Source organism: Athene noctua, chromosome 13, assembly GCF_965140245.1.
Source record: "Athene noctua chromosome 13, bAthNoc1.hap1.1, whole genome shotgun sequence".
NCBI classification, from domain to species: Eukaryota; Metazoa; Chordata; class Aves; order Strigiformes; family Strigidae; genus Athene; species Athene noctua.
Genome location: NC_134049.1, coordinates 6,759,756 through 6,782,403, shown reverse-complemented (window position 1 = coordinate 6,782,403; position 22,648 = coordinate 6,759,756). Strand labels below are relative to the sequence as shown.

General features: G+C 39.6%; 1 protein-coding gene across 1 annotated transcript in view; it reads left to right on the top strand.

The window, feature by feature from the left end:
• Window positions 1-22,648, top strand: part of ARNT2 (aryl hydrocarbon receptor nuclear translocator 2) — a 104,726-nt gene that overhangs the window by 58,076 nt on the left and 24,002 nt on the right. The window contains exons 6-12 of the mRNA XM_074917141.1: window positions 1,841-1,943; window positions 3,946-4,011; window positions 4,340-4,425; window positions 13,304-13,380; window positions 15,470-15,604; window positions 16,466-16,540; window positions 20,556-20,707. Of these exons, the coding sequence (XP_074773242.1) occupies window positions 1,841-1,943; window positions 3,946-4,011; window positions 4,340-4,425; window positions 13,304-13,380; window positions 15,470-15,604; window positions 16,466-16,540; window positions 20,556-20,707 (694 nt within the window). The remainder of the gene's footprint in view (window positions 1-1,840; window positions 1,944-3,945; window positions 4,012-4,339; window positions 4,426-13,303; window positions 13,381-15,469; window positions 15,605-16,465; window positions 16,541-20,555; window positions 20,708-22,648) is intronic.

Sequence of the window (22,648 nt, the reverse complement as noted above, 5' to 3'; positions counted from 1 at the left end):
GGTGCAGGGAAGGGAAGTGTGTTTGAACCTCAGATCCATCATACATCATAGGGTCCGTGTAACTGAGCTGGGAAATACAGTGGTGTGGTTGTCCCCAGCTCACACATGAATCATGCATCTATATTAATATATAGCCCAGTGCTCTGAGTCGAAGCATCTTTAGAAATTGCTCCCAGGCTTGCTGACTTCTTAACCATCTGAGATATACCTTGGAGATGCACCAAATGACACAGTCTGACCTTCTGTCAACAAGGATGACTTTCCTCTAGAAGTCATTATCTTTAGTATACCTAGGCAGTAGCATTTTATAAGAATAAAATGCTACTGCCTAGTTTCTTATCGAAAATACTGATCTTTAAACTGTGTTTCAAAGTGATTTTATTCCTGTTCGTGGACGGAGGTAAGTATTTTCAGTTAAAATAATTCTGAAATTAATGTTTGGCAGTAGGATTATTTCAGAACTTAATTTTTGGACAGAGACTTTTGAGGAAATTTGATGAGGGGGATGTATTCTGCATGATTTCTTCAACCTAGCATAGAGTATGGTATCTTCTGCTGTAAACTTGGCTAGTTATATCATGGTGAAGGCTTAGGCTTGTGTGGTTTCAGTTATTGAAAGATGCTGTACCTACCTTAAGCACGTAGATTTGCTGATGGCCGTGTGTCATCAGCACTGTTGGCTGTGGTTTAATTGTCTAGCAGCTGTTCCACTGCCTTTCTCTTGCCCACTGTCGCTTCTGTGGCTGTATCCAGCCCTGAAGCATTGTGGATCTGGGCCAGTGATTCATTTCTAGTCTGTGTTACTAATGTGCAAGATTTTATAATCATCTGTTAGCAATTGAGCTGTAGATGCAGAAGTCCATTCAGTTAGTTCTTTGGTGATAAACAATAGGATTCCAGGTGATACCCTGTACCTTGCCATCACTGATCCAAACCTATCTGTAGTAGTAATCACTGCCTTCTGTTTTGTCTCAGGAGAATGGAAAGGTTAATCCATTACTACCTTGCTACCTTTGTTTTTTGATAAAGACCTCCCCCAACTTACTGTAGAAGGGTCTGCTCAGTGCTCCCTCCATCCTGTCCTCTCTTGAGATGACTTGGTTGCTGTCATCCCTTTTCAGAGCTGTGTCTGTGGGGTGTGAGATTCTGAGTTTGTAGTCAGCTTATGGTGATCAGCAGGGTCCAACCATGGTCCTTGCATAGACTCATGTCGCTGTGTAGTGGGTCAGACCATCTCACTGATCCGGCTGAAAATTAACTTTAAAAATATGCTGACATGTAGGTTTTTTGTCAACTCGGAAAGGGCCCCACCACAGGTGCTGCTGTGATCTATCCTGTATCTCATCATCAAGGAGGAAAGCTTGGTCTTATGCTTTCCTCACCATCCCTGGAGCCCTGAATATGTGAGATGGTGTTATGGTGTGAGTGTTCTGGGTAGACACAAGGGCACAGGGAAAAAGGAGCAGCCGCCAGGGGAATGACGCGTGTTGCTTTATCCACAGTTCTGGTAAAGAGTGGAGCGAGCAGATCAAGTCACAAAGCTGTGCTTGCTGGCATTGTCTTCTCTGCTTCCAGATATTTGACCCTGGCTTGGAAGTTGGTCTTGGGCCAACCAAGAAAAGAGCCATCACTGTTGTGACTCATAGTCAACTTTGCTGAAATCATTAGTTAAACCAACACATAACCCATGTGAGACCAGGATCAAGAATTTTTGTTGGCGTTTTTCCCCTTGACTGGGCTAATGGCATTTAGCTTATGAACTTACTGTCATATTAGTTTATAGTAAATGGAATTAAATTTATGTACTGAACATCAGTTGCTCTCTCTGGCTTTCCTTTAGGACGAATCCTGGACTTGAAGACTGGAACAGTAAAGAAAGAGGGTCAGCAGTCCTCAATGAGAATGTGCATGGGATCAAGGCGCTCTTTCATTTGCAGGATGAGGTATTGCATTTACCTTCTATTCCTGTGATGGTTCCAGTCCCATCTCAGATTAGATTTAAGAGATTTTGTTGCACTAATTTGACCTTGCTTAAAAAACAAAGCTGTAATGACACGCTCCCATTAAGCATTTCCAGAATGCTTGCTTTTGGAACTGGAGTAAAACTGAAACCTGTCTTCCGTTATGATTGATCACAAAACAGCACCTCGTTTATGTGTTGCAGTTATTTTTATCAGTGTGGGATGTAGGATTCTTTCCCCAGAGAACTTCATGACAATTTCACCCCTGGAATGTAAGCCATTGTCTCTTCTAGTCAAATTGTTCGAATCAGTGCTTCGGGAACAAAGCTTTTGCAAGTGTAATGAAAGCCCAGCTCTGTGTATTTTTTCAGCAAACCAATAATATTAAAAGAATCTTGAAGACAAACAGGAATTCAGTTGCAAACTTGCCAGCTATGTAGGAATTAACCTAAGCCTGGTATGAATTAACCAGATGTCAGCTGGTTGATTCTAGATAAATGAGTAATTGTTAGAGGATTTTTATTTTGCAATTTTCCAACTTCTCCTGTATAGCTTGGGCTTCTTTAAGGAGATCTGCCTGCCCAGTGCTTCTGACTGGGGCTTGTGGGCACTTCTCTTGTTGGAGTGCTAACAGGATAAAGTGCCTGTTGCTATTGCAATAAATTTCTCTGTGTGGTTAGGGGGGGAAAGTACATAATTGCATCTGCAGCCTATATCCAATGTATGTGTTGAAAACAGATGATGCAGAATTGATACGGAATGAAACATGCAAAGCAAAATATTTGCCACATTGCAACAGATGCCTGTACTTTGGTTATGTGGTGGATTTTCTTCCAGTCATATGAGGAAGCTGGATGTATGGCTCTTGGGTGCCTTTGTTAAGGGGTTTATATAGTTCATACCTGCATGATTAGACTTCAAAGCTATACCTCCTTCTCCATCCTCAACTGGGGGGAAAGAAATACAACGTGTCAGAGAGATGCTTGGAACATTGCTTTCTCTTCCTCCAAGCTGCACGTTGTGGTCTTGTGAGGCAGACTTTATTGTGCAGAGAAGACCAGGCCTAATCTCCTGTTTACAGTTGTTCCCCAGCTTTTAAAGACTGCAGTTATTTCCTAGCACCCTGATTCTGTAAACTCCAATGCATGAGAGTAGTTTTATACGTGCCTGTAGCCCCATTGTTTTTGTAGTTCTAAATCTTACTTTAATTGTTCATTCCTTCTCCTTGGCAGTGACCAGTATTAAAAAAAAAAAAAAAAAAAAAGGAGAATAATAATAATTAAAAAAAAAACAACTTGTGGAAAGAATGAGCCTCAAATAATGTGAACCTTCCCTGTGATTACTTCTTTCATTGTTATTGTTCTTTCTTCAATTGAAATTGAACTGGTTTTACCCTTCAAACTATTTACTTAGCTTCAGATGGATTGTTAAAATTATGCAGTTAGGCATAGTTAGAAGTATAACAAGATATACATGAACAAGTGTTAAAGTTACTTGACAATGAAAATAGTCTGTTCTTGCAATCACTAGATTAATATCTACTAACATTGTAGTGGGTGTATGGCAGTCAAAATGTTGTGTCCAAGGAAGCTACTGGAAAACTGAGATTATTTTGTGTGGATATTTGGGGGCCTGATGTACATTCTTCTCTAGTTCTCACCCTTGTTTCGTAGTATTTTGAAGTGTATTCTTTAGCCACTCTTGGAATATCTATTTCAAATAGTCTTTAGGTTTTGGGGGACAGGAGGAAATCTTTCTGTAGTCTCTTCTACTTTTCTTTGTAAAATAAATATTTGTATCACACCCATAAAGCTCAGCCTGTGGAAGCAGCCAGTTTTAAGAAAACATGAATATGCAACTTTCTGTCAGAAGTTAATATCCATTATTGACAACTTACATATACTAATAAAGATCTTAAAATGCATTTTCATCTTGAGTATTTATATTAATTTTTGAGCTCTTTCAAATATTAATTTAATTTTAGGTGTGGAAATGCTCCTCTGGATCATTTACCTCTGAACAGAATAACCACCATGCGAAAAAGATACAGGTACTGTTACTTAATTTACCATAACAGTTAGTTGCCGTAAGCACTCTCATTTTCCACTGGGCTAATGCTCAGTCAAGGAGTCTACAAACAACCTGGACAAACGTCTGCTTTTAGCACACAGTGTAAAATAGCACTTCTAAGAAGTATTACAGAAAGCAAAGAACGCTTGAATAGATTTGTAATGGAGCTGGCATTGTACACAACTCTAGGTTGACAGTTGGTTATTTCTAACTTACAAATATCAGCAAGTCATTAGTAGTAGTTTAAAAACATAAAACTATTCTGCTTTAATATCAACGTGATATTTTTGTGTTTCCTTTTCATTTAGGAATGGTCTTGGCCCAGTAAAAGAAGGCGAAGCACAGTATGCTGTTGTCCATTGCACTGGCTATATCAAGGCTTGGCCACCAGCAGGTGAGTATCTATCTCATTGAACTATCTGCAAGACAAATCCTTGAAACCTGGCTTAGGATCCCTTTGCTGGTACAAATCGAGGATGTATTTCAGTGGGGTAACCCATACAGTCTCATCTTGAGAAGCCTTTGGTATCAAGAAATCAGCTGTTGTTACTCACTCTGGGCATCCGTGTTTTTCCATGTGAAACCCTTCTCGATTTTGTTGGCACAGAGAGCTGTAGAAGCTGTCAGTAATGTGAGATTACAGCAGCAGCTGGAGCCAAAAATTTTCAATCTGATAGACATAAAAATGGCCTGTCTTTAAGAAGGTAAACACAAAGCATTTGTACCTCTAGAAAACGCCAACTAGTGCTTTTAGATTTAAGTACTGACTTGCAAGCACGTATGTATGAAAATACGTAATTTCAACGCATAGGTCTTCACAGGGGTGGTGTTAGTGGGGAACGTTCAGTGTTTGTGATAAGTTCTGTTTTGAGGCTGTTTTTCTGGGAAACAAGTCTTGGCAAACTGCTTTGAACTACAGAGAAAAACATTTACCTACTGCAACTCAGTATTACATATGGGAATATTCACCTTTGAAAAATTCAAAGAAGAGACAGTGGACCTCATCCAGACATCATCATGAACTGGGTTAGTTGACCTTGGCATTTGCAGCAGTTGAAGAGGCTGTTTGCAGTATGACAGCGCCTGCTGGCATAAATCAAACCGTGAGTTGTCCTGCCCTTTTGTGGTCGTATACCACAAGCATAAATCACTTTGTCCGGGGATTATGAATGCTAAGAGGTGGTTTGTGCCAAGCCTGTGCTATGGTGTGCGGACACTAGCATGCGGATGTGAACTTGTTGCTTTCCTGCTGAACTGCAGTTTCAGAAGAAGAGGAAAACCTCCCCTCTTGTTGCTAATAGGTTTTAATATACTTCAGTGTGCTGTAGGAATCAAAATGTTTTGATTTCATTTCTGTCTCAAAAGAGTGAGAGCACAGTGTATGTAAATTGCTCTATTTATAAAAAACCATAATATTGATAAATGTAATATTTATTATCTTGCTAAGGCTTGTTTGTTTGTTTGTTTTCTTCCACAAAAAGATTAATTTTTCTGTTGGTAATTCCAAACATAATTGAATTCAGCCTTGATATACAGGATGTCGCTTCAGGAAGGTGCAGGTCAAGTGAGATTTATTTATTTTAGCTCCTTGTGTAGCTTGAATGACAAGCTTGCTGCATGCTATGGGACACTGAAAGAGTTCTAACCCTTCAGGGGCGTATGTTGCTAATGCAGAGCTGCAAATGCATGGTCGTGTCAGCACTAGGTTACAATATCAGCACTATATGACTTCCAGCTGCCATTTCTGCAGGGGAGCAGGCACTCGAGTGCAGGAGCATGGGTTGAAAAGGATCTTCAAGTGCCCTGTTGCCACGTATCACACTCTAGGTTCCGGTTTATGTTAGTGAGGTGTTTTCCCCTTCCCCAGCTCTTCCAGAACCTCACTGCTCTCCCATGCTTAACGACCTCTTTAATTTCCAGTCCTCATTGGTTTATGGGAGGTTTATGCCAGTGTGTTCTTGGACTGTATTTAACTGAAGATCAAGTGGGAGTTTTCCTGCTTTGTGTCTGTCTCTCCAGAGTTCTGGTGCATTTCCAGGAGGAGGTCATATGCCGTCAGCCTTGACTTTGCACAGTTAAACCAGCTCACTTCTTCTAATCTCCATTCTCACAGTGCATTCTCTTCTTTATCCTTGTGTCTTTTCTCTGCACTTGTTCAAGTTTTCACTTAACGTTTCAAACTGTGGGTCACTGGCACTGTATGCTCTTGTTTCAGATGAGACTGTAGTGATGCACAATGAAAATAATATTTCCTATCTTGACTGGCAGTATACAATATAGCACACTTCTCTTTTGTATAGTGCATCCTGCTGGCATCCTAAATCCCCTGCCTTTGTCTCAGTTGTCAAGATCTTCCAGTTCACAGCAAAAATAGCTTTGAATTGTGTGAGCTTTCAATTAGCAATATGAAGTTTCATCCCGTTTCTGTTGCTGTAGTTTATGACTGTTATTAGTCCCTAAGTGCATGCTTATGCATTTAGTAATGTTGACTCGCATCCCATGTCTATTACTCCATTCCTCAGAATCACATGGTGCTCCCTTATGATACACCAGTGTTCCTCCACAATGTTAATGCCTCCAAAATATATAACAATCCCAAGGGATGTTTTAGATTTTGACAGCTTTGTGTGGAATTTCAGTGGTCTTTTATTTTACCGTTTAAATTGTTACTCGTAATAGTCATGCCTGAGTGCCTTTTTCAGGGCATGTAGTACTGAATCGGGGCCTCTTTCATGAGTGTTTATTTTCCCTCCTAGTCTCCCCCACTTTGTGTTGAGGATTGTCATGTATCCATTGACTTTCAGAGTTGAATGGGAATATCCATGAGCTGAATTGGTCCCCAGTATGTTTAGATAAATAAGTGGCAACATCACTGCATTTGTTCTCATTTCCAATGGTAATTCAACCATAATCTGCAAAGCAAATGAAATAACTGCAGCAGTAATTGAATTTGCTAAGGCTTTTCTACCCTGTAATAAAATTACTTTTGTTCAAATCAGCTAGAGAATAGCCAGCCCCTGGCCTTTGCATCAGGTCTGGATTCTTGGGAATAAATGGGTTTGTGCTAAATCACAGCTGTTTAAAACTTCAGCAATGGAAAAGATCATTTAAATTTATTTTTCAATTGCCAAGTGGACATTCTAATATAAACTCCATATCCTTTTGGAGCATGCAATGTGGCACAGACATTATACAACTAATATAAAACACATAAAACATAGTTTCATACATGAAATAAAAAATATTTAGCAAATGCACTTAATCTGTACTTAATCTGATTTGTTTAGCACCTGGAATTTTCTCATTCTGGGTTTTATTGCGTTGTCTGTGGACAAGTCAGGATTGATACAGAAATATCAAGACAAGAGCTGCTCTGTAATCATTATTGGTGTGACAGACTATCAGGTTTGACAGTGCTGCCGCTGCTGTGAGTAATCTCTACTAAATCTCTTAATTCATAAACTTTAAACAGGTGAAAACAAATGACAGCTGGCATAAGTGTGGTGGCGTATTTTAAGGACTGGGTTTTGATTTTTTTTTTTTCATAGAAGTAGAAAGCACATTCTGTTAGGGCTTGGGTCTGTGGTCAGTGTGAAATCACTTAGCACATCTAGTCTGAGTTTTTGGGGGTTTTTATCCCTTATCCTTAATGGAGCAGAAAGGCTCAGTTATTGGCAGCCTGTCCTTTTTCACTGAGAAACGAGAGAGCAAACACAAGACAGCATCATGCCTCATCCTCCACCCAGAGCACGCAGGACCCGCAGGCAGCACCTGCCTCTCCCGTGTTTCCGAACAGGGCAGACCCAGGAGTGCTGGAGCCTCTCTCTGTGTTCCCCTGGAAAAGGAGTTATTTGGCTGTTCCCTTCATGCAGCGGATTTGCCTCTGAGTGAGCGCGACACAGAGAGAAGATGGAGCTGCTTTGAGGAGCGTGTCCATTCACACTGGGTTCATTAATGCTCTGTTAATTTTCCTCCATTGTGCCTGCAAAAAAAAGGTAAAACTAAAGTACAAAACCCAGCATATGATACCTATATGCTTATATCCCCATAAATTACATGTTAGCCTCAAGTAATTTGGGTAAACTGTGTAGAAGTCAAAGGAAAAAGGAGTCAGATACGTTGTTCATCTCTTATATGGAGTGTATGCTAGATTAAATAATGATAGTGCAGTGTTGGATTATTTTGGAGGAGATAAAAAGACCCCTTTTTGGAAACTGGCTGAGCACCAAGTCCAGCCTTTGCCGCTCCTGCTCCTGGTGAAGCAGCTTGTGATCCTGAACCTAGACAAAACTTCAAGTTCATAACCACTCACGAAACTGAGAAATGCTGACCTTCTCCAGATCATTCAGTTTTCAATTTAAGCAAGCATTTACTTTTCTTCTATTTTTTTTTTTCTTCCCCCTCTGAGCATCTCGTTCCTGGACGGAAATTAATCTTATGTGGTCCATATGATATTTTCCTAATAGTTTTTTTCATGCCATAACAATTGATGGAAAATATTTGGTGGAGAGTCTGTCAGGATGTTGCTAGTTTTCTGTAAATCAAAGCCAGGACCTGCAGAAAAACACATAGTGAAGAAAAGGCTTAGATAGATACTTATTTTGAGAACTTCAAATAAGAAGTCCCAGAATAATGTTACACTCAAATAATGTTGAAATCTTTTTTTTTTCTTGTTAGTTTTTTTTATCTTAAAAAAGAAACATTTTAGTCTTCCAAGTCAGACTTACGGTAACGTCTTAACCACAGAATGCCAAAGCTGTTAGGTTATTTTAAAATTTTGGCCAGAATCTGGACGTTTGTGCAAAGTACTCCCTCTTCCAATTCAAAACAAAATAGTTGCTTGAATATTCTTTGCAGTGCTGTCATTTTTAAGGCGCTTTTTTTTTTTTTTTTTTTTAAGAATTTAATTTTTGTTGGAATTTTTCATGAGATTTTCCCTTGGTCTGCTGTTCTTTTTTTGGTGAAAGCTTTCTTCCATTGTTGTGTATGGGAGATAAAGTCGCGCTGCAGTTTCACGCACAGGCGTGTGGCTATCAGAAATGGTTCTGATGGAGGTAGGCAATAACAGGGGTTTGCTAGTGACGACTGGACACTTAAATTATGTCCTTCTAAAAGCTCATAAATAACTTATTTTTGAGTGTAGTGAAGTAAAGCCACAAATCCACTAACACCGTTCTGGGTCTCGCAGAAAATACAGGATAGAAGGATAGAGAAAGAAGGCAGAAAATGAAGCTGTTCTGTTGTTAGAGCCAACTGGAAGCTTATTGGGAAAACTAAAAAGTTCCTTATGTCCACACAAACACATGCCATTGCCTTGTGGGAAACTGTTTGCTGGCATAAAGGACACTTGGAAATTAAACATAACCTCTAACGGCACAGCGTTCTATTTGTGATGCTCAGTTGCAGGCTTAGCTTTGCAAATTGTTGATATTAACTTGAACAAGCATAACACTGTATTTATTATTCAAGAGGAGCATATATTTGGTGTTGAGAAATAAAGCCTTTCTCAGGGTTACACATAAAGAATGTGAATAACTAACGTATGTTTATTTTGTTGATGCTTCCTAAAGATCAGTTTCATGGCTGCTTTCTTGGAGGCTTTTGCAACTTTTTCTACTGATGGTATTTGGTGACGTTAAGGAGCAATATTACATTATGTGAAGAGCCAGACAACCCAATATTAAGTACACATATCTTTATTTACCTGTCCACAATGGAGTGTGTTCAATAGGAAGTATGTCAAAGCAAAAGTGAATCTGTCTACATCTCATCTATAAGCTCACCCACAGTTGAAACTTTTTAACTATCAGCAAGAGAGTAAAGAAACCCATTTCCCTCTATGGAATGCTGTCAGTAATAGCACTTACACTGCGGACAAGAAGACAATCATTCTGGCATATTTTTACTCTAGGCACTTTTAGGAAGGGTTAGCAATTCACTGGGTCACATATTGATTAATTCCAGGTAGATTGTTTTTTTTATTCGTAGGGTGTCTTGTGGGATAACCCAACTAATACATTTTCCAGTGTGTTATACAAACCAAATGTAATCCATCATGGCGGGGAAGAAGAAAAAAAAAAAAAAGGTGGCAATGCAATTGGAACAACAGCCTCCCTTGCCAACAGAGTGACATCAGAAATGGTGTTTCTCAGCTAGGTTTAATTTTGGAGATTGTTTATGTTGCTTTGAGTTTATTTGGGCAGTAGCAAGCATGGACCAAGTTCCTAAAAAGGAAAGCGTTGTTGGAAACTGCAAAGTGGAATCCGTCCAGCTGAGTATCTTTGCTGTCCTTTGCAATGCACTGTGCTGCTAAGGAAATGATTGAAAAAGCTTTTGAAGTCAAGGGAAAATGTTTTAAATTTGTCCTTCTCAAATGGAAACTCCATTTTAAAGGGACCTTTTGGTTAAGTTTATCCAACTAGAATGGCAAGAATTATTTCCTTAAAACATCATTTAGGCCCCTGTGTTTAAGTGGCCTAATTCTCAGCAGTACCAGTCATCCACCAGGAAAATCTAGTGAAGGTGGTAAGACCTAGAATCACTCATCATCTTTGGAATCAGACTACCTGTACTGAGCTGTCTCAATGTAACTGTCATTGTTTCAGGCACCAGCTTTTAAAATGTTTGTTCTTTCAGCTGGTGGTTGAACTTGAGGGTTTGTCCTGGTGTGGAGTTCAGGACTGAGGAGTGAGAGACTCCTCATCCATCTCCTGGAGGGATGCAGTCCCTGCTGCCAGCTTCCAGACAAAGTGTTAGGTCAACTCTTCTGTTGTTCTGGTGCTTTCTTTCCTTCTCTGGTTGTTTTAGTACACTGCTGCATTTCTTTTCCATCAGTCAGCATCCTCACAGTCTTAAATTGCTGCATCATTTAATTTGTCCTGCTCTCAGTTCATACCTCTAGTCACTGCTTTATAAGGGGAAACTGCTGGATTCCAGTTACCATCCCTTGCAAACTGCACACAATTCTCAGTTAACCATTTTCTACTTATTTAAAATTCAAATTGCTCATGTGGAGGAGTCTAGGTTCAGTTCTGGGAGCTCACTCTTCCAGGTACCCCACGTGTATGTGAGCAGATAGCAACCACGTGTCTGCCAGAATTATGTCTAAAGTGGACACAGTTTTGAGTAGATGTGTTTGCTGCTGCTTTTTTCAGGGTAATTTTCTCTCTTTTTCTCAAGAGGCAGCCAAATTCAGTTCCTTTGCCCATTGGAGCTGTCATTAGGTAATTACGAACTCTTGTATTGAAGAAATAACTGTGTGTGTAAACACAGAAGGAAGGGAAAACAAAATACTTCTGTAATATGAATCCCTTAACTGTAGTTTCATGTCAGTGGTTTATGCTCTCCGTGGTGTGCTGGTGTCTCAGAGCATGGGACTTATTTGTCTTTGGACTCTTGTTTGTAGTTTGCCTGATGTGTAACAGAAAAGAGACTGGAACAGTGGTGCGTGAAATACCAGAACAATGCTTTGTAATTTAACTGCTTGAAGGATAAACTGAAAAACTTGAGGCAGTGCAGAATGGCCCCACAGGGAGGGTAAGCTCAGGCTATCTTCATTTCAAGGATGTTCTAAATCAGGTGAAGGACCTCAAGTGAAAGTTTGGGTCCCTAGTAACCTCCAGAGGAACCTTTATTGGAAGCACAAAATAATGTTTAATTCAAAAATAGCATGTGTTGATTCCTTCCAATGTTATTCTTAACTTATGTGTTTAATGTTTGATTTCTTAAAATGTACTCATAAGGTCACATTGTGCCACCTTGATCTTCTCACACAGCTTCTGAGAAAACATTTCAGAGGAGTATCTCAGCATTTGGTGAGGGATATCACATCAGTTGAGAAGCTAAGGACTTATTTAGGGACAAATTTGTATCTCTGGATGGCAAGATCATTGTGTAGAAGACAAGGGGGTTTTGCCCAGCTCTTGTGGTGTGTGGTATGGAAATTTGTACTGCACCTCAATTTCCCAGTTGTTAGAAGGGGCAATAATTTTTCCTTCTTTGTAAAACTCTTGAGATCCCCTGAAAAAATCCTAGTTATCTGTTGGGGGCTGCAAATAAAGTTATACCTCCAAAACTATTAATTCCACTGCAAATAAAGTTTGAATATATGTACAAAAATACAGGGGTTTTTTCTTTCATTTTATTTTATTATATAGCTCAATGGGAACTGAAAAATATCTGTAGAGTGCTATTTAGAAACTGATTGTCAGATAAGGTTCAATTATTTTGATACAAAATAACTTCAGAGACTATGTCAGTTCATTCAGCAGCATTTATAGTTATTTTTCAGAGGCGTCATTTAAGAAAGTTGTATGCTGTCATCCTCTGCATGGTCCAAAGATTGACTTACATTGGGAATTAATAAATTTTGAGAATAAAGTGGCTGTTGTTTCATAATTGGTAGCTGCTTTGCAATTAGTTTCATTAATGCTTTAAAGTGCTTCTGAAGTGATTCACTGCCTGTTGTGACTGAATTCCTTAAAGTCTGTGGAAGAGTTTACAAATCACTTAAAATAAGTCAGCAGTGTCACTCTTGGAAGATGTTTTTTCAAGTACTTCATAGGAAATTGGTATCTCAAAACTGGAGTTGGGAAATAGCCTTACCTAAAAGCTTAGCCAACTACTAAACAGAGCTAATCTCAATGTTCCTATTTGTGAAACACTGAGATGGAAAACAGTGCACATGTATGTTTTGAAATTATTCCTGTGTTTATAATAGTTACTCCCGCTACACAGCTGAAACAAGCACTGTTAACAAAGCATCCACATTTTTTCAATCTTTCAACATAACGACCCAGATTTAGTCCATTATAGAAAAAAGTAAAACCGGCTGTTAAGTGTGAGCACGAAGTTAATGAATAATCTAGGCTATGCCTTGTTTTTAAGGCTCATTATAATATATTATTCACAAAGAAAGCTGAACATAGTGTGCATTCACTGACGATATTCAGTGACTACGTGGTTCCAGTGACATGCTGCGGAGCAGTACTCAAGGAAATGTTACTGTCTGTCTCAGCGTATGATGGAATTTTTGTATCTGCTTTATCTTCAGCAGCCAAGATTGCTGCATATGCATGTGAGGTATGTAAGATCAAGCACGACTAAGAAAGATCATCTGATCTGAACTCAGAGATAATGCTTGAAATGTAGAGAAGACAGTATGGTTATTCTGAATGATTTAGAGCATCTAGAATAATATAGAACGAGGCCAGCAGTGTATCTACTCATCCAAATTTCCTAACTATAACAGTATTTGTTATCTTCTACTTTAGGAATGACTATACCAGAAGAAGATGCTGATGTTGGACAAGGCAGTAAATATTGCCTCGTGGCAATAGGAAGGCTTCAGGTAATGCCAGTCTTTCCTTTATATAAACTACTTGTGAAAGCATAGTCAGTCTTGTGCTTTAGTTGTGCAGGATTTGCACAAAGTTCTGGTACTACACTGTAACTTTTAACATGCCTCCAAAAAAAGTGTCTCGATGTTGGTGTGCAGCCAGTGATTTATAGAATCATAGAGTGATTTGGGTTGGAAGGGACCTTAAAGATTATCTAGTTCCAACCCTTCTGGCATGGGCAAGACTTGTTTGGAACATGTCAACAGACCAAAATGAAAATGTGATTTTGGTGCATGTGTATTTAACCCAACAATAGCAGCAAAGACGCACCTGGAGCACGAGCATGTGCAGACCCACTACTCTCTAGGGCACAGGGCTGGGATATTCTAGACTGTGAGAAATATGGCAGTACAGGTGCTGCAGATGGTAGGTTAAAGTGGGTCCCAAAGCCAGTGACTTGCTGCCTCATATTCTTTCATTCATTCTCTCTGGCTAATCAACTGCTTGAAAAACTGTGATGACAGGAGTTATTCTGAAAATGAGGAAGATAAGGCAGTCAAGAGGCACTTCACAAATAACAGCTTTATTCTCCGTGTGTATTGTAGTGTGCATTCAGATGTGATGTCAGCAAAGGGAACTGTGAGAATAAAATTTTACTTCCTTTTTGTCCAGACAGTTGCAGCTGATGTATTACATTTTCTTCCTTTGTCTGTTGCTGATGAGAGTTCTGAACAGAATCTAGACCACTTGCAGTGAATCTCCTTCACTGCAGCAAGGAGGCTAATTTTTATCCTTCCAGTCTGGGAATTCTGCCATGGGTGAACATGTTTGAGCCTCCTGCAGGGTCTCCTGTTGGCCTGCGCTCGTTGCCATCTGCTAGGATGGCATCACTCCTTCTTACGAAGTAGAATGACCCTTTCGTTAGGGCACAGGTGCCAGACCCATCTTACTTGAGGTGAACAGCCTGCACGTTGCTGCAAGTGTTAGCACTTGTGCAGAGCGTGTCTCCGTTGTGATGGCAGAGATACAAAAGTATTGCATGATACGTTTATAGTCAAGGGTAATATATTCCACTGATGGAGCTAAGGAAGTTATGGGGATTCATATGTTACCGCTGCCAAAGAAAGATGATTTCCGAGATCACATTAGTAATGTGCAGTGTCAAAACATCTGTTATGTTAGAAGAGCCAGCAGGGTACATGAGGGAGGGCAAGAGGAGGCTCTGGGGATGGGTTTAATCACAAAGGAGTCAAGTGCACAAATTATAAACTCTGCTCTGTAACAGCAAATTGAAACCTTGCATGCAGTTAACTGGCTAATCTGCTTCAAGACAGCAACAAATGAGATTTTGCTGCTTTTGCATTGGGACCTTGTTAACAGAGATGGCTCTGAAAGTTGTAAGAAAAACAATAGTCTCATTTGTAGCCTGTAGGAATGAATGAATATGAAGTGGCCTGATTGCATGGGTTTCAGGCAGAGCAGCAAATTCTTTGTGATGAGCTTTGAGGAGCATTTACAGAAGAAGTGTGTTTTTATATTGTGAGCAGACACGTGCTGGGTCAGTATCATCACCTACCTCAATCTCTGGAGAACTTTGTTCAGGTTCTCTGGGTGTTTTCAGATGACCCTCACCTGAAAGCTGAGTGTTAGTCTGAGCTAGTCCTATGGGATATGTTTACTGATAATGACTTACAGAGATTGACCTTCCCATCCTAAAATGCATGGGCTGAATTGTCCTCTGGAAGTCTCTCATTCTTGGTTGACAAGAGGAGGAACCAAGGTGCCAAATTTTAATGTGGTCCTACAGAGTGAGATGAGTCCAGCCATAATTATATCCTTACTGTATTCCTCCGTGTTGGGAACTTCTGGGATATTTGTTTTCCTGCTGTGCTGTTAAGCCTGGATATGTGCCATGAGGTATTTGCACTGCAAACTAGACTAAAGGATGTTCCGTGTTATTTATTCATGCTATTATTTTATTTATGACTTCCTTCAGTAGTTAACACTCTACTAACAGATTTTATTCTTTAGCTATATAATTAGCTTTGACTTAAGGTGACTGTTCTGTGGACTAAATGCTGTGGAATTCATTGGTCCTAGGTAACCAGCTCTCCAGTGTGCATGGACATGAATGGTATGTCAGTCCCAACTGAGTTCTTGTCTAGGCACAATTCTGACGGAGTCATCACCTTTGTCGACCCAAGGTGCATCAGCGTCATTGGCTACCAGCCCCAGGTCAGTGAGTCCAGTAAATGAGGAGACTGATTAGAACTAAGGATGAAAATTCTGTTTTCACATGAAAAACAAAAGCAGCAAAACATGAAATATTTGTAGCTGATAATTCATAGGTCGTGCACTAAATGCCATTCATTTTTCTTTACTGTCCATGCCTCTGTAAAATGTATAATTTTCCCCTTTGTTATGTGGGATATCTTTTTATAGCTTTTAGATCCGAATAGAATTCTAACAGCAAGATGCTTGCACAGCCTCCCAGTGAACACATTTCTATGATAGAAAGTTAACAGTGCTTGGACAGAATTTTAGTCCTGTAGATCTTTACTTCTGCTGATCTGTTGAACAGTAAGCAAACATCGTTTGTAGCATCTATATTCCTTTAGGCTTACATCTGCTCCTCTGGGTAGGAGACTAGTCACAGAACAGAGTAAAACAGTAAACGAACTCCTGACTACCAGCACACTCCCTCAGCTGACTCTCAAGTTACAATTTACAGGCAAAAATAATTACTTGCTCATTAGATTTTCCCATCTATTTTGATTTTAGGTAGCTTTATAGTAACTGCTTTTACAAAAATTAGTGCCATAAAATGAGCTGTAGTAGAGGATGTCAATCTCTTCAAGACACCATTTCACAGATATTTAAAAAAATAATTTAAAATTTCTTTGACGTGTATCTGTGTATCAGTACAAATATAATGTTGGACATGATGCCTATAAACCTTGTTTGTATGATTCATCCCTGGTTAACTGAGTCCCATTAAGGGTGGTAGATCTACCATCTGCAAGGTTTACTTGCAGATCTGCACTTGGAATTGTGTTGTGGTGTGAGTTTTTTACACAGCTTTATGTTTTATTTTAGGATCTTCTGGGGAAAGATATTTTAGAATTCTGCCATCCTGAAGATCAAAGCCATTTGAGGGAGAGTTTCCAACAGGTGCTGCATCCTGCTTCGTTTCCTCTGCTATTTATTTATCATTTTTGTTATTATTTTGTTCAGAGAAGTAGCTTTTATTTTTCATTTCAAGGTATTTTTTCTGTTATGTGGGAGGAGTGACAAGATACAAAATAATTTGTTGATCAGTTACTAATCAGTTAAGCTACATAAATGGTAGTTTAAACTGCAGCATCTCTTTGCTGCGTTTGCAGAAATAAGTCACCTAATTATACATTTTGTTTTCTTTTTTACAAAAAATTAAATGAGTGTTCACTGCACAGTTAGAGCTGGTTTGGAGATGCCTGTGTAGATCCCACTGTGTTAAGTGGTCACCAAAAGTATTTACCTTCCAAGATGGGCTGTTGATTTGAAAGTAGTTACACCCTGCTGTAATGCTGGATTGTTTATGACCTAAATTCTCTGCTAGCATAGATGATGTGCTTCATAATCTAATGGAGTTACACCACTTTACATCAGTAGAGAATGTGGCCCTTCTCCCTATTAGGAATTGAAATGCAGACAGAAGTAACAACAGAAAAACAACATATGGAAAGAGTTACTGACCTGGATTTGTTTTTACAGTGGGCCACATTTACATCAGCTATATCAAAGGTATTTAATTCGTTGTAAAGCTTATTGTTTGAAGTTGATTTGGGGCGTACAGTGGGAGTGCTTTCCCCAAGCCTTCTGCTTGTTTCTGGTCTTTTCAGGGCCTTCCATGCTGCACTAGAAAGCACGGTGTAGTATGTTTAACCAATCACTGAGGTTCATATGGTCTCAGTGGCTTCAGATTTTCTGACAACAGACTATAGCTCAAGCAATTTTTGTTGATCTGTCTTGTGTTGGATGCTGAGATGTATTTTCAGCTGTGGAACATGGATATGAAGTGACTGCTAAAATAATTTGTATAGCCAACTATTTATTCAGGCATGGCATGCAAAAACAGAGCTTGAAAAGCCTCTCTGGGAAAAACAACTGGATGCTGTTTTGTGCCCATAGGATAGATTGTGAAACAGAGGTTATGATCTCTACAGAAGTGTTTGAGATAGCTCAAGAGTACCGATACCTTACACTATTTCTAACCACTCCCTCCCTCAAACAGAAACTACCAACCCCACTGCTGAGCTAGCAGAAAGGTCTGCGTGAGCACTCTGCATCCACTTCATGCCCCTTGAAGCGACCGAGTTCAAACAGCAGCTGTTTGAAATTTTAAATTTAAATTGCTTTTAAATTCCAGATGTTGATCCGCAGGCAGGAGCCTGTGACAGTTAAGTGCTTGAAACAGGTTGCCACACTCAGTCATCTCTGTCCCACCTTGGTTGGGGGTGTGATACAGCAGCCAAACCGACCTGATGGGAGTCAGGTCCTACTCCCACTTCTCTCCCCCCTGACTTTCTCCTCACCCTTCCTACTGTCCTGATACTAGCACAGATGGACTTGCCAGGTAGGCTAGCTGAGGGACTAACTGCTTTTGCATGGGACTAGCTTTCAGCTGGTTCAGCTCCCTGAACTTCATCACATCAGTGGCGCAGGAAGAACACATATGCTGTTTTCCAGTAATGCCCAAATGATTGATTCCACTGATTTATCCAAGACACAATGGCAGAGAGCTGCTGGATAATAACACGTCAAACATCCATCTCTGAAGTGATTGCCTGGGGCTTAGAAGGGCTGGCTAACTAACATTCAAGTTAATGACTTGGTCCTTACTGTGGTGTTCACTGAGAGTGAGATCAGGCCATGGGAGGCTGCTGGTGTGTCCCTGAACTCAGTTGCTGGGGACTTCACTGTCGCTACTTGCTGTTAGGCATGTGTATAAATGATTCACTGGATCAGGGACCTACATGATTTGCTTAAGGTCATACAAAAAGACAGCAGGAAAAAAACACAGATCAGAAGTGAAAGTTCCTGTTCACTTGACCTGTGTTCAATCTATGGAAATATTGTGCTGTTTCTTTAGTAGGCAATTCCTTTTTCGGTATATTTTTCTTCAGTACAGTAGCAGTGTGATTGGGGCTGTTATTTCAATCATGCAATAAAAGACTGAAGTAAACAGTTAAGCTATGCACCAGGTGGTTTTTATTTCCAAAGAATGTAAGACAGTAAAGGTTAAATATTAGCTTTGAAATTTTTCGTGCTATCTTGTTTGTGTGCACTGTTTAAAGACAGTTCAGGATTTTCCCACCAGCGATCTCTGTGCTTTATATATTATTACAGAATTAGTGTTTGCTTAATTCAGACTTCAGGACAATAGATCACTGCAGTTTATTTTATTATTGTTAGTTTGGCCTTAGGAATCTTTTCATTAGAAAGGTAATTGTGATTTCCAATACGCTCTTCTTTTTTTCTAAAACTGTGAAAACTCGACATTTCTAATTTGCTGACAGTATTAGAACCAGGTTGGTGCATAACGGAGGAGGGAGGGAGGGTTTTGCAGGTTTTGGTCAATTGCCAGTATCAGTCTCAGAGCTTTTACTTCCTTGGGAAGATAAATTCATTCATCAGGGTGGGAAAATCAGGCCAGAATAAGATAGTCTTAAGGCCAAGATCAACAAATAGAGTTTAGTATCAAAGGATCCAGAATACAGCTATTTGATATCCAGTAGGATGCTATTCAGATTGGACACTTTTACACAAGCTCTGTGTTTTTTACCCTGGGTGTGGTAGTAGAAAATTGCTGATAAAAGAATGTCGCTCACTGGACTCAAACTACAAAAGCTTTTTTTTAAAAAAAAAACCAAGAGACATTTACTTCAGTATTATTTTGAACTTTCCTGGGCATTGCTAAGGATTGGAGCATTTTTCCTAATTCAATTGCTTGTCGATAAAGACAGAGAATAATGGTTTTTCTACTTTTAGAGAATACAGGCTGCAGATAATAAAAAATAAATTCCAGTGGATAAGGATTAAGAATCCACAATGAGATGTGGCATTTGTTTGCAGTAGACCTTCCCTTTCCTTCCCTGAGGCACCCCTGAGATAGCTTAGTGGAAAAGCAATAAAAAAATAAACACAGATAGCCCAGGTAAGTGCCAGCTGAATGACTTGAAACCATATAAGTTTTCTTCTGACTTAGCCCAAGATTATTAGATAACACATAAAATGCAGTTACAGTGCCAGTGTGCAAGTATTGTTCTGAGTGTACTTCTTTAGCTGGCTGCTTTTTATGTCTGATTTGATGCCCAACTACTGGCTTCAACAAAACTTTAGCTACCGATGACAGAATTTGAACTGAGTATTGCCAGACATCTGAATTACTAGTCATGAACAAACAGGCTGTCCAAGCAAAGAATTTGCTCTCCCTTTTCATTAATGCTGCTAAAATGGACAGTGGCTTATTGGTGTTCTCTCCGTTCAAAGGTTAGCTCACTCTTTCTTGTTTTGAAAACCGGAAGCAAATGTCTCTTGTCAGCACTCTGCCATCATAGATGGTCTTGTGTTTGGAAAAAAAACCCCTAACCAACCATGTATAGTTTCTCAAAAAAGCCATCTTTATTAAGTATTATCCTAAATTTAGATGCAGATGTGTGGTTTGGTACATCACATGTATGAATTGTATAGCTAGATATTGAAGCAGAAAAGCAGATAGTCAACCTCAAAATGTTTTTTCTTGTGGGTTTTTGTTTCAGCCTCAATGTTTAATTTTATGGTTTACATATAAACATTCAAAAGATCCTCAGTTTGGTTTTTGTCAGTCTGTTGATAAGCATTAAAACCTTCTTAAAGCTTCCCTGTTGGGATAACAGCACAACCTGTTGGTTGTCCTGCATCTGTATTCTTATATGCAGGCTGGAAAATGGCATTTTATATGACAAAGCGTGAAGATTTCATTCTGAAGGAAAGAGCTGCAAACATGAATCGTATTTTTCTTATTTTCTTCAAATCAAGAATCTCCCCGCTGTGTCCATAGCTTTCTGCAATTCAAGTTTAAAACATACCAGTTACTGCTGTTCACTATTAATTTGCACAGGAGGTAGCAATCTCCTTCTGTTAACCTTTCCAAATGGTTTTGCAGGTTGTGAAACTGAAAGGTCAAGTCCTGTCTGTGATGTATCGTTTTCGTACCAAAAACCGGGAATGGATGCTGATCAGAACCAGCAGCTTCACATTTCAGAATCCTTATTCTGATGAGATTGAATACATCATCTGCACCAACACTAATGTAAAGTATGTGCCTTTCCAGATGCTCGCATACGTGGTTTTGAAAGAATTTAAGCATTGCTTTTTGCTGGAAAATACAATTCAGATTTTTTTGGTAGCCTGTTTCTAGCTACATTTGGTTTTTTATAACAGTACAGTCTGTAACAGGGTTTTTCTGCATCGTGAGATCTCACAGTGTAGTTGTTTCTCTGTCATTATCCTGCAGTGCTTCCAGGGCCTGGCTGCACTGGGGGAGGAATGTCACTTATCTGTTATGTCATTAGACAAGCCCATTGATCTCAGTCCAGGCTGCCTTAAACTAGCACAGAGCTTCCAGCAGCAGACCAGCTGTCCTGATACTGGAGGAAGGTTAGCCTGATTCCAAAGCCAAAGAGCAAATTGCATGTCCATATTCATTGTGATCATACCATTCCATAGTCCTGGACGTCTCCTGCTCGAGCTGTGTCTGCTCTTACAACCGATGAAAGCTGGCAAAATTATTTCTTAGTAGGCTTGAGTGGGAAGGGTTCTTGATACTCAGTTAAAATCTGGTGGAATATCCCCAAGTGTGAGGACAGATCCAACCCCTTATTTTGAGGGAAATTAAATCATCCTGTCTTTGAATTAATATTTTCAAAAATCTGTCACTGAACCTCTTAGGAGGAGGTCACCCTGGGAGTGTAGTGGAGGTTTGTCACTGTGTAACTGTGCAGAGATGCTTTTGGAGCCTCCCCAGTTCTGAGCCAGTAACGGCAGAAGCTAATCTGGCCTTGATAAAGCTGTTGCTTTATAGTTTGGTTTTTGGGGGTGTTTTTATAAATATTTCTTCTTTCCAATATAAACTTAATCTATTTCTAAACCAAATCTGCTTCTGGTCTGACCAAAGATTTTTTTTTTTTGCCAAGTTTTTAGCTCAGAGGAAATTACTGGTTTTAAGTTCTTGACCTGTTAGAGTATATAATAGAAATGCTGAATGAGCAGTTTACTAGTGGAGATGCATGCTGAGAGCTCCACTTGCAAAACCAAACCCCTGGAGCTTTGGCATTTGAGCTTTGAAAGGTAGTGTCTCTGGGTGTTCCTTGGCTTGTTCCTTGGAGCGTGACACATACCTGGATTAGAGGGGCTTTGCTTTCACTCTCTTGAAACCCAACATCACAACCATTTTACTTAGTTTTTTTCAGCATACCCAAAAAGGCCAGCTTAACTGAATAGCAACAAGCAAATGTGTCTTAAAATCAGACAGCTAAATATCTCCCTGTCTGCACTGTGCATCAAAATAGATATTTTCACATATTTCTTTTCCAAATAATTTGTATATGAAAAAACAGGCCTGCAAAATAAAAAGAGAGTTCTGAAATCTGTCCCAGGCTGCCTTAATTGTGCTTTGTTCCCAAGAGTCTGCAGATCAAAAAGTGGGGCTATAGACTGTTTTGACTCTGGGAATAGTTTTTTCCAAGCCTCCACTATATTGTTCAGCTTGGCATCGCAGCACTTTCTGTGATGAATAGGACTGGCCCAGCTTCTGGCTCTTGTTAGATCTGTCTTGCTAGGTTTGAATAACAACCCAGAAATACTGACCTAATATGGAAGTTGCTTGCTGCTACTTTGAGGGAGGATGTTCCCTCTTCCTTGTCATGCAGAAAATGTTCTAGTCCTACAGCAAGATACAAACCATTATATGTCTGCTTTTGCATAGTAGAAAGAATGCATTATTTTGAACTGTTTTTTGGTTTTGCCTCCTGTTCTCTCCCACTTCTCGGTCAGATTTCCAAAGAGGACTACTGTAATGTACTGCTGTCTTGCCTGTTTCTGGATTTTTATTTTTTTTTTTGCACGTTTGGGGTCATGCTTTGACTGATTTTCTAGATGCCTTGCAGAGTTGTACGTCATGGTAACTGTTTATTTCCGCCTCCTCATTCAGCTCCTGCTGGGGTTAGATGCTTGGCACCGGCACCAGCCCCAGTGTAT